Source organism: Heloderma suspectum, chromosome 2 (genome assembly GCF_057233095.1).
Source record: "Heloderma suspectum isolate Gila_16-S chromosome 2, 16-S_ref, whole genome shotgun sequence".
In the NCBI taxonomy this organism is placed as follows: domain Eukaryota; kingdom Metazoa; phylum Chordata; class Lepidosauria; order Squamata; family Helodermatidae; genus Heloderma; species Heloderma suspectum.
This window is the reverse complement of record NC_139459.1, coordinates 371,783,159-371,795,011: the sequence shown is the minus strand read 5'-3', so window position 1 is coordinate 371,795,011 and position 11,853 is coordinate 371,783,159. Positions and strand designations below refer to the sequence as shown.

General features: G+C 50.0%; 1 protein-coding gene across 2 annotated transcripts; it reads right to left on the bottom strand.

The window, feature by feature from the left end:
* Nucleotides 1-35: 35 nt before the first annotated feature.
* Nucleotides 36-11,288, bottom strand: LOC146356094 (uncharacterized). 2 transcript variants are annotated; one of them, XM_084831752.1, is made up of 3 exons: nt 11,190-11,288; nt 8,822-8,985; nt 36-7,259 (listed from the first exon to the last, which is right to left on the bottom strand). In XM_084831752.1, exons 2-3 carry the CDS (start codon nt 8,892-8,894, stop codon nt 6,121-6,123), a joined length of 1,212 nt encoding a protein of 403 aa, XP_084687878.1. In that variant the 5' UTR covers nt 8,895-8,985; nt 11,190-11,288; the 3' UTR covers nt 36-6,120. The 2 variants fall into 2 exon arrangements, with proteins under 2 accessions (XP_084687878.1, XP_084687879.1); XM_084831753.1 differs by lacking the exon at nt 11,190-11,288 and adding an exon at nt 10,800-11,180.
* Nucleotides 11,289-11,853: the final 565 nt, after the last annotated feature.

The window sequence follows — 11,853 nt, the reverse complement described above, 5'->3', positions numbered from 1 at the left end:
AGCCCTCAGAAGTGGTGGCTTTTTGGACCCATGGGCAGATTTGGGAAGCTGCTTTGGGCCCACTACAAAATGGCTCCCATGGAGGATGACTGCCGTGGGAGCCTGGCTAGTCAAGAGGTGGGGGGGGGGGAGAGAGAGAGAAATAGTGAGGGTAGAGGCTGGAAGGGAGGGGGAAATGGAAAGTTGCTTCCTGGCCGGTCCAATCACTCAGACCTTTCCCCTTTGCTCTCTCTCTCTACTTCTAGCCTTGCCATTTCTCTTCTGCAACCTCTTTCCTCGCTATTTCTCTTCCTTCCCCATCCCTAGCCTTCTTTCTGCCCTTCCTAGCCATGCTCTTTCTCTCCCACTCACCCCCTTTATCTTGCTGTTTCTCTCCACTCCCGGTCTCTAGTCCTGCTCTTTCTCTCCCCTCTACCCCTTTGCCTTGTTTTCCTGAGGGCTGACTGCCATGTGGGCCTGCCCATTCACAGGGCTCTTAACGGATGTGGGTCCTCAACAGCTGCCTGACCATACCTACCTTTGACACCAGCCCTCCCTGTTCTGGTAGCCTGCTTGCTCACCTGAGTGAAATTCCTAGTCGCCTATAGCAAGCAGACGAGTGGTTAAAATAAGGCTGTAGTTAAAGACTTGTAAAGCTGAAGTCTCAGACAAAATATTCCACTATCCTTCTCGCAACACACCCAAAAACCTGAAGGGTTGCCCCATTTTATAATGTGTGGTTCCAATTATATTGTATAGCTCAGCCTTCCCCAACCTGATGTCCTCCAGATGTTTTGGGACATCAACTCCCATCAGCCCCAGGCAGCACAGCCAGTGGTTAGGAATGCTGGGAGTTGTAGTCAGGAAGGCTATTAAAGCTGATTGTTTTTCGTGGTAATATAGATCAATGGTTTTATATTGCACTCCACCTGGATACATGACAGACAGTCTAGAAAGATGTTTAAATAGCTAAAATAATGAACAGCGTAGCCAACATGAGTTGCTTTAGGTCTATTTAATAATGCCGTTGCTGTCGACAGCTGAATGGAAAGCTTCAGAGCACCAAGCAGTGAGTTGATGTGTCTGATGTTTCAGCCCCCATCAGTGCGGAAGGCAAAGGAAAGAAAATGGTGCATTCTTTTAAGATAAGCAGCAGAATTTCATAACACTATCTTTTCATGACCTAAAGAAGGAAGTATGAATAGTTGCCCAGAAATAATCTTGATGTTGAAAGGAGGTGGGGTGAGAGCAGGAGAATCAGGTTCAGAGGCAGTGCCGGCTCCAGGTTTTGGGGGGTCCTTGGGCAGGACCCCCTGAATGGGGCCCCCCTCAGTGAGTCCACCTTCTCACCGCCATGGTCACCAGCTGCTCTTGCCCCTCCTCCTCTTTCTCCTCATGGCTGCCACTTGCTTGGTTAGCCGGCCGGCAGGCAGACAGCCAGGTAGCAAGGAGGCCGTGGTTTCTCCTGCTCCTGCTTCTCACCACCACCTTTGTCAGGTGAACAAGCTGGTTGCCATGGCGAAGAGGAGCAACTCCAGGAGGCTGTTGTCAGGGGGCCCGGCTGGGGTCTGGGCCCTCGGCAGATGCCCAGCCGTGCCTGCCCTTGACGACACGCCTGGATCAGGCCTTTAGACCTTGCATGCCTCCTTCCCAGCCCTGCTGCTCTACCCCGAAAAGGCCCCCCTCTGCTGTTGCAGGGGGTGCCAGAGGAGGCCGCTGCGATTTGCTCAGTTGCAGCCAGGCTCCATCTGACCCTGCATGGAGACCAAGTAGGAAGAGGATGATGGGGAGGCCAGATTCTTGTTTGCTTGACAGGGAGAGAGGCAGTGAGCAAGCAGGCTGTAGCATCTCTTCCTCCTCACTACTACTGCTGGGTTTGGGTCCTTGCCAGGTGCCCCACCATGCCTACCCTTGACGCCGGCCCTACTCAGACGACCCATCCGGAAGCATGCCCATCCTCTGACCCGCTCGGTTAGGCCCCAGGCTGAGCGGAAGCATGCAGCCTCCAGACTGGCTGAGGGTCAGGGCCGGCGCAGGACATGTGCGCCAAAGACAAGATGGCGCCCCCTTCCATTCCATGTACAAAAGTCAACTGGACTGGTAGTTGAATCTTTCTTCAGCACTGGCAATGGGACTGCATCCTTCACCACACCTGAAGGCAGCAGGCTAGCTTAGGGGGCACAGGGCAGGCCGTATGATACACAGCCCTCCCCCCCCAACATGTTAGTGCCACTTCCCAGCATCTGCCGCATGCTTCACTCTGCCTAATGGTAGGGCTGGCCCTGCTGAGGGCTGGCAAAGGGCCCCTGTGGTCGCCCCCTCCGACACTGGAAGACCCCTACAAGGTTACCTGGAGGTGCCAGTGGCAAGCTGAAGCAGCAGTGCTCCAATACCCTCCAAGTGGGAGCTGCCATCCTAATTTCCCACAATGCCCCTGACCTAGTATCACTCTGGGGCATTGTGGGAAGTTAAGACAACTGTTCCAGGACACACTTGCCCGGCACATGGGGACCAGGGCAGGCACTGGTGCCAGTGGGCCCTGCTGTCCAAAGGTGCTGGGTGCCGACATCAGGCCTGGGCTGGCCTGCTGCCAGGATATTACCCCAACAACCTGAAGGCAGCACAGCATTTGGGGGGGTTGGGTGAAGAGGAATTTTTGGCAAGGGTTAGGACAGCCTTCCCCAACCTGGGGCTCTTCCTGACCTGGCTGGGGCATGCTGGGAGTTGTAGTCCAAAACACCCAGAGGGCACCTCAGGCTGGGTAAGGGAGTCTCAACCCAACAGCAGAGAGACCCTCTCCTATCCTCCAGATAGGAGAGGCACAGCGGATGTCTGCATGGAAAATAGAAGGAAATTCAGTCTTCAGTGAGCTGCAGAAAGGGGGGAGAAATAAACTCTGTGGGGAAATTAAATTCCTGCCCCCTAATCCTCCTCCTTAGGAATGAATGGCAGGGCAGGGGAGAAAATGAAGAAAGCTTCAGGGAAAAGGTAGTGTAGGAGAGCCTTTCCCAACCAGGAGCCTTCCAGATGGACTGGACTATAAGCCCCATCATCCCCAGCCAGCATGTAGTCCAACCCATCTGAAGGGCACCCGACTGGTAAGACTGGTGTAGAGAATTAAAATAACAATAAAGCAATGCAAGGCAAATCAGGAGAAAAGGGAATTTTGGAACCCTTCAGTACTGAAAAGATCAGCAAATCGCCATAGAACAGGGGTGTTGAACTTCAGGCCCAAGGGTCAAATGCAGCCCACCTGGGGCCTCAATCCAGCCCTCTGGGGTTTCCCACATGGCCATGCCCATTCTCCCCAACCACCGATCGTTTGGTGGTTTCCTGGCTTTTGTGCAGTCCCGTCCGCCCCACCCTCGTTCTAAAAGGTTAAGAAGCTTCTCATAAAGCTTAGTCACTGGCAGGAAGAGCTTCTAGCCCCGCCCCTTTTGCCTTTGGCTCCACCCACCACTGGAATGCAGCTCCTGAAAGCTTCTCCAAAATGGAATGTGGCCCTCAGACTGGAAAAGGTTCAACACCCCTGTTAGAGAAGGTGATATGTGGCTGGTGGAAAGGCCTACAGTTAACTGGCTTTGTCCTTAGATGGCTTTAAAACTGGATTAGAGAAATTCGTGGAGAGAGCTCTATGGACAGCTATTAGCCACAACTGCCTCCAGGTTCAGAGGCAGTGCACCTTCAAATACCAATTGCTAGGGCGGAGGCAGTGGGTGGAACAATGGGAGAGGCCTGTGGACTTCAAACCCTGTTTGTGGGCTTCTCAGAGACTTCTGGCTGCCCCCTGTTGGAAACAGAATACTGGGTTTGCCCAGCTTTCCCCAATAGCACAGGGCTGGGGAACATGTGGCACTCCAGATCTTGTTGTACCACAACACCCATCATCCCTCATCACTGAGTATGCTGGCTAGGGCTGATGGGAGTTGTAGTCTGCCAACATCTGGAGAGCCACATGTTGTCATTGTCACGCCCCCCGATAGCACTTTCCAGCCCAGCATTCCCCAACCAGGTGCCCTCCAGGGGTGTTGGACTACAACTCCCATTATCCCCACTCAGCATGGCTATCAGATTGGGAATGCCTGGGCTAGACGGCCCTACATGATTCATACATTGATAAATATCAATACTTGAGGCTTTGTCAATTTTGTTTCAGGTTCCCGAACGTAAAGAAAGCCGCCTTTTCCACAAACAAGTAGTGAGATAGCAGCTGATTTACAGTCCAGAAACCTAGCTAAGATCTCCAAACCTGCAAATGAAGAAACAGCTTATTTACTCTGGAGTAAACTGGAGGGGGGAGTCGTAAACAACCAGACTATAAACAGGGAAAAGGGTGGACAACCCGCCGCACTACAGATATGTGGACTACAACTCCCATCACCCTAACCATAAACTGGGGCTGATGGGAGTTAGAGTCAAAGACACACAGAGAGCCACAGGTTCCTCAATGTTGCTATGGGGTTTCTTTTTCTCCATTTATATATATTTCTATTTGTCTGAAGAACACACAGGGAAATTGGGCTGATTGTCAATATACCTGCTCTCTGCCACACATGGGGATGGGCGGGGGGGCTTCTTTTCATTCGGAATAGATGTGGCCTTTCCATGACTCAAGGGGGCAGATTTGAGTGTCATCCAAATGGTAAAACAAACACCCAAACCGAAGTTTTTTATTTTTTAACTGTGGGCGGGGGACGGGGAGGCTTTTCCCATAATGGCACTGGTGGGCATAGAATATTGCAAGCAGATTTCCTCAAGTGGGCACTTCATGGTACCACCTCCATGGTGAAACTCTTGTAGGAAGGCTGCAGGAAGGGAGGGGCCCTGGCTCAGTGGCAGAGCCCCTGCTTTGCATGCAGAAGGTTGCAGGTTCGATCTCCAGCATCTCCAGGTAGGGCTGGAAAAATTCCTGCCTGAAACCCTGGATTGTTGCTGCCAGACAGTGTTGACAATACTGGGCTAGATGGACTGACGCTCTGACTCAATCTAAGGCAGCTTTTTGTGTTCCAATTTAATTCAGCCCTTTATTCATAACTATGAGGACTGGAATCGTACTTTATTGTTAGGTGAGGGACAAGGGCAGCTTCCCACGTTCCTAGTTTAACATAGATGCATTATCTTTTTTTTCGTATCCCACTCTTCCTCCAAAGTTGCTCAGAGTGGAATACAAAGTTCTCCCACTCCATCCATTCCGTCTTCACAACGACTCTGCAGGCTAGGTTATGCTGAGAGAGATTACCTGGTCCAAGATGACCCAGAGAGCTTCATGAAGATGTACTGCTGGCCACCCACTTCGGACAGCTTGAAAAGGGGATGACACAAATTCATGGCGGAGAAGGCTCTCAGTGGCTACAAGTGCTGATGGCTAAATATGACCTCCAGTATCAGAGGCAGTATGTCTCTGTATAACAGCTGCTGGTAAACATGAGCGGGGGTGGGGGGGTGCTGTTGTGCTCATGTCCTATAGGTGGGTTCCCCATTGGGGCATCTGGTTGGCCACTGTGGGAACAGAACGCTGGACTAGAAAGGCCCTGCCACCATTTGAGGAAGAGATCAACGAGGTTCAGGGTGGTAGTGGGATGGATCAGGTTGGCCCCTGAGGGGTCACTAGTATTAATGGCTTGGATCCAGATTTACATTGGATTAAGTGTGCCAGAGGAAGTGGACTTCCCCACCCCCTCCTTCCCAGGGCAACCCCTCCAGTCTCCTAAAAATACTGCAGAGTCAGGGGACCCTGCTGAATGGTGTGAGCTGTGGCATGGAGGGATCCCTCAAAATTGGGCCCTTAGTCAACCCCAAAACCTTCCTCAAGCTGAGCTCTTCCACATGGAAGGCAGATCCAGGATAACTTTTCTCTCCCCAAGTGGCCAATCAGGACAGATTTCTGTCTGAAGCACTTCCCTCCCTCCACATAACTTTTCCACCTTGTTAATACAAGCCCAGAAATAGAAAAACGGGATTGTGGCTCAGGATACCCCAACAAAGCAATCCAAAACATATTAATTTGGAAGTAGATCCCACTGATTTCAATGAATCAAACTTCCAAGAAATTGCACAGAACTGCATCCTAAAGGTCTTGTGATAGCGGTAGGATTTGGGGCAGGGTGTGGGGGGGAGTAAAATGGCTCCTTTGCTTGTTTGTCAGTTTCCCCCCAGGTGGATTTTCTGATGTCTGATAAGGTGAGAACTGGCACTGAAGCTCCTCCCACACTCCGAACACTTATACGGTTTCTCTCCCGTGTGAATCCGCTGGTGCCTTATGAGGTGCGAGCTCATCCGGAAATTTTTGCCGCAACTGGGACAGATGTACGGCTTCTCCCCCGTGTGGGTTCTCTCGTGAGCAAGGAGGTCAGAGCTCTTGCTGAACATTTTGCCACACCAGCATTTGTACGGCTTCTCGCCCGTGTGTGTTCTCTCGTGAGCGATCAGGGTGGATTTCTGACTGAAGCTCTTCCCACACTCCAGGCACTTAAATGGCTTCTCCCCAGTATGCGTTCGCATATGTGTGACCAGGTTTGAGCTGGCACAGAATCTCTTCTCGCAGAAGGAGCATTTGAATGGCTTCTCGCCCGTGTGGATTCTCTGGTGCCTGATGAGGAGCGTGCTGGATGTGAAGCCTCTCCCGCACTCGGGGCATTTGTATGGGTTTTCCCCCGTGTGGTTCCTCGTGTGCGTAATGTAGTGTGATTTCTGAATGAAACCCTTCCCACACTCAGAGCATTTATAGGGTTTTGCTCCTGTGTGAATCCTCTGGTGCCTGGTGAAGTCTGAGCTTAAGCTGAAGCTCTTCTCGCATTCCCAACATTTGTATGGTTTCTCGCCTGTGTGGGTTCTCTGATGTGCGGTGAGGTGGGAGTTCTGGTTGAAGCCTTTCCCACATGTCAGGCATTTGTACGGCTTCTCTCCCGTGTGGATTCTCTGATGCCGGATAATGTCTGAGCTCACACTAAAGCTTTTGCCGCACTCAGAGCATTTATACAGCTTGTCCCGTTTTTTAGGGTTCCTCCTGCTTATCACAAAGTCTGACCTCCAGCTGCAGTCTTTATTGCTCTCAGTTTGCTTCTCTTGGATCTCTCCTGTGGGGATTCTCTGTTGGACGGTAGATTCACTGAGGCCCTCAAAGCTTCCCCAGCAAGGTAAAGACTTTCCCATTCCCTCCAATGGATGGCTTCCCTTCTGTTTCTCTGGTTTTTGCTGAGGATGAAAGGTCACTTCCTCCTCAAGGCATGCGGAAGGGCTCTCTCCACCTCTTCTCAACGTTTCAAGGGGCTCCAGTTCCACTGGAATAAGAAAAGAAATAAGGATTTGCCAAATCTACTTTTGGTCTTCCTTATACTTTGATTTTGACCTTGTTTTAAAAAAAAATCCCTGCACACAGAAAGCTAAAATGTCAGGGGAAAGGGTTTGATCCTTCTCAAAATGCTAGCTTTCCACATGTAGGTCTAAATGCCCATCCTTTGTTCATCCATTTTTTTTAGAGCTATATACAGAATTCAGAGAACATGCACCAAATAATCAAATAACAAAGGAAGCGCTAGTATGAGAAAGGAGTGGAGGGGGGTAGAAATCAGATTTTTGAAGGAACAGAAAATTTCCCCACAGTGAATGGGCCAGATTTTGGTGGGAGAGGGGGATTCTTCTGGGTCCCTCAAGGAAACTGATTGGCAGTAGATTCAGGAAAGGCAAAAAGGAAGTGAAGTTTGCACACCAAATGCATCATTCACTTATGGAATTTCCTCCCACCAAATCTTGTGATGTCCGCTAGCCGAGAAAACAAAACACACCACCAGCTGTCCTGTGCAACATGTTAATTCCTGGACAGTAGCATTCAGATTGTGGGTGTGGGATGAAGGATTTGAATGCTGTCCCATTATTAACATAATTCCCTGCACAGAGAAAACTAGCAACTCTTTTTTTTAATGCATCAATGGTTTGACTATGTCCCTCCTCCATCCCTGGTTACTTTAATGTTAAAAGAAGAACCGCATGCCTGCTTTATCACTGAAAGGATAGAGGCATGAACAAACCATGGGCCCACTCTCATTAACCTCCATAGCTAACCTACAAAATTTCCTGACAAAAGATGTCATGATGGCCACCAACTTGGACAGCTTTAAAAGGGGATTGGACAAATTCATGGAAGAGGAGGCCATCAGTGGCTACTAGTCCTCATGACTAAATGCAAACCCCAGAATCAGAGGCAATATGCCTGCATACGCCAGTTGCTGGGGAACATGGGCAGGATGGTGCTGTTGCACTCATGTCCTGCTTGTGGGTTTCCCGTGGGCAGCTGGCTGGTCATTGTGGTCCAGAATGCTGGACTAGATGGACCCTCGGCCTCATCCACCAGGGCTCTTCTGATGTCCTCATTACTGGGGTTTCCAACAAGGTGCCTGTAGTCACCAATGTGCCCACAAACACCTCTCTTGGTGCCCGGCAGGCTCTCTGCCCCTCCTGATTTTTTTTTTATTTCTTAAGATTTTTTTTAATAAAAAAAAATAACTGGGAAGCTGGCCTGCTGCAAAGCAAAGTGCTGCTTTCCACCGCAATCTTCCTTCGGGTTCCAAAGAACGGTTTTGTATTTTGGAGTTCAAACCCCACCCCCCTTGTACGTAGGTTCTTGGGCAAGCTACTTTTTGTCTCTCCAGTTTGCCTTCTGGGAAATGAGTGTTTTGTGACTCACCATATTAGCCATTTTAGGAATGGCATGCCCTCCCTGTGGTGGCCATTTTGTGAGGGCACCAACAAAACTCTTTCAAAATTCCAAATGTGCCCAACAGATTTCGGAACCCCTGCCTTATTCTGTTGATGTTGGCCCAAAAAGTTTCACTTTTCTGCATACCTCTTTCAGCATGCATGGGGTGCTGTAAAGAATCCTGAGCCGGAACGGTGGCACTCTTAGAATTCTCCTGCATGACCTCCTTGGGTGAGGTTCAGCTGCAAGAAGCACGTGGAACACAACACCGGGGCAAAATGCAGACAGGCTCCTTTGATGACCACCACCTCCTGAAACGGTAACAGCTTTGAATTAAACTTACAGAACAGGCTACGCTTGAAGGTTCCAGGTTACCTGAAGGACCGCCAACACCCCTGTGAACCTTCCTGGATTGTAAGGGCATCTTTGGAGGCCATACTAGCTGGCCTGCCATCAAGTTTGGTTTTCAGTATCCCTGCTCCTTCTATTTTAAATGTAAACAATTTAAGGGCAGTACATAATATTGCCTTTAAATTGTTACAGGTATTCCAGTTCAAAAATCTTACATAATATAACATTTAAATCACGTTGTGTGCTTTAATTCTTCCCTCAAATATCTGACATCAAATATTTGGGGTGGGCAGAAAGTAGATTTCCAGCCGTTTTGGACTTCGTACTCTCCAGATGTTTTGGACTACAGCTCATGGAATTCCTGACCATTGGCTATGCTGGCAGGGGCTTCTGGGAGTTGAAGTTGGTACCAAGTTGGGAAGGGCAAGAAGTTTGGAGAGTACACCAGCAACTTCCTTTAGGAACTTCAGGGCAGTTCATCCAGCCCTGAAGACCTGAACTATTTGAAGGTAGCTAGGTATTTCCTGACTCGCTCCTTTTAAACCTTGAACTGCACTCCTGGTCCATTGCCAGTCACACCACTCCTGCGAGGTTGCACAGAGTTCCCCTTTCGAGAGAATACGGAGGCAAAACAGGAACAGAGTAGTTCTGCCTTCTGTTTACCACCTGTTGACATTTCTCCATCCTTACCCTGCAATGGCCCAACCATTTCCTTCCTCTTTTCCCTGTTTTTGAAGATACCTGAAAACTCCCTTTTCATCACTCTTCTACAACTCCCAGTTTTCCCAGTAAACGTTTGGCAGGGGAGGATGGGAGTTGCAGCCAAACACATCTGGAAGGCACAAGGTTGGGGGCAGCTTGGTCTTGAGTAAGGGCACGATCCTATGCATGTTTAGACAGAAAAAAGTCCTACAACTCCCAGCATTCCCCAGCCAGCACCAAGTCCTACATCTCCCAGTGCTCTCCAGGCAGCCTGGCCAACTGAGGAATACTCAGTTGGGGATTGTAGAACTTTCTTCTGTCTAAACATGCATAGGATTGCACCCTAGGGCTACAATCCTATCCAGATTTACCTGGGAGAAAGTCCCATTGAACTCATTGGAATTTATTTCCAAGTAGGCACATAAAGGATTGGCTTGCATGAGCCTGAGCTCTGTGGTAGGCAGCAGTATTGCAAGCGAAACTCTCCCCATGACCTGAGTTCGATCCCAGCAGAAGCTGGGTCCCAGGTAGCCAGCTCAGGTCGACTCAGCCTTCCATCCTTCCGAGGTCGGTAAAATGAGTACCCAGCTTGCTGGGGGAAAGGGGGTCACGACTGGGGAAGGCAATGGCAAACCACCCCGCTACAGTCTGCCATGAAAACGCCAGCGCAAGCGGCGTCCCTCTAGGAGTCAGCAATGACTCGGTGCTTGCACAGGAGGAACCTTTCCTTTCCTTTTCCAGTTTATTTATTTAGGGTGCAATCCTATGCGTGTTTTGACAGGAAAAAAAGTCCTACATCTCCCAGCATGCCCCAGCCAGCAAGCTGGGAGTTGTAGGGCTTTTTTTCCTGCCTAAACACACATAGGGCGGTGTCCTTATTTGATTTGTATCATGCCACCCAACTAAATGCCCCCGGGGCAGTTTACGACCATAAAATCAAACAACAGCAACAAAAGAACCCCCAAAGTAAATTAAAGAAATAAAATTTAAAACACGCCCACCCACAATAAAAGTATCAGAGTAATGCAATATTAAACATTAAAAAATAGCTTTAAGCTAGTTCATCTCTCACCTCTCAAACGAGCACACCTCTGTAACCTTAGGGGAGCCTCTCTCACCCCCAGTGTCCCCATCCGCATTACATGGGATAATAGCACTGACCGACCTTACAGGGTTGTCGTAAGGATTACACTAAGAAAACGCACAGGACGCGCTTTCGAGCAGAGCTCCCGTACAAGGGCGACTACATATGTAAGTCGAGTATTCTGCACTCCTCCCCGCCTAGATTTAATTGAAAGAAAGCAACAAATGCAAAAACTTGCGAGTCTCGAAGTGGCCTAATCCCTCTTCCTGACCGTCTCTCAAGTCACAGTGAGCAGGGGAGGGGGGGCAATGAAAGCGCGGCCCCCGCTTTTGCGAGGACCAGCAGAGCGACCCCGCCCCGCGCACCCATTTCACTCACCCCTCCTTTGAGATCTCCAGCAGGTCTCCAACACTTGCAGATGCTGCTGCTGCTGCTGGGTAGAACCCGAAGCCCGCGGCTGAAGCTCCGCCCAATGGCAGAACAGGAAGGGACATCACTATTTGCATCTCCCCGCCTCTTTCGGAGGGGGTCCTTTTTCGGTCCGTCTGCGCCGGCCGGGGTTCTTTTTCAAGCCCCTCTAGGCTTTCGAACTCCGTCGATTTAACCCTCAGTTGTCTCAACGCTTGAAAAAGCAACGCCCCGCGGGGAGCTTCTCAGCTTCGGCTGCCGCTGGTGTTCAGTAATGAGAGTTTGTAGATTATTTCTGTAGGGGCGATGTTTAGTTATTATTTACTCAATTATTTAATTATTTAATCGCCCATCTGGCTGGTCACCCAGCCACTCTGGGCGATGTACAACAATAAAAACAGTTCAAAACAATAAAATCTATGTAGTTGATGTAGTTATCCTATATTCCTGCCTCCCCCCCAACCTGGCGCCCTCCAGATGTGTCGGACTACAACGCCCATGATCCCCCAGGGGATCATGGGAGTTGTAGTCCGACACATCTGGAGGGCGCCAGGTTTGGGGAGGGAGGCTGGTGGCTCCGGTTTTGGTGGGGCTGTGAATCCATTCTGGGTTTCAGTGAGAACCAGCCAGAACT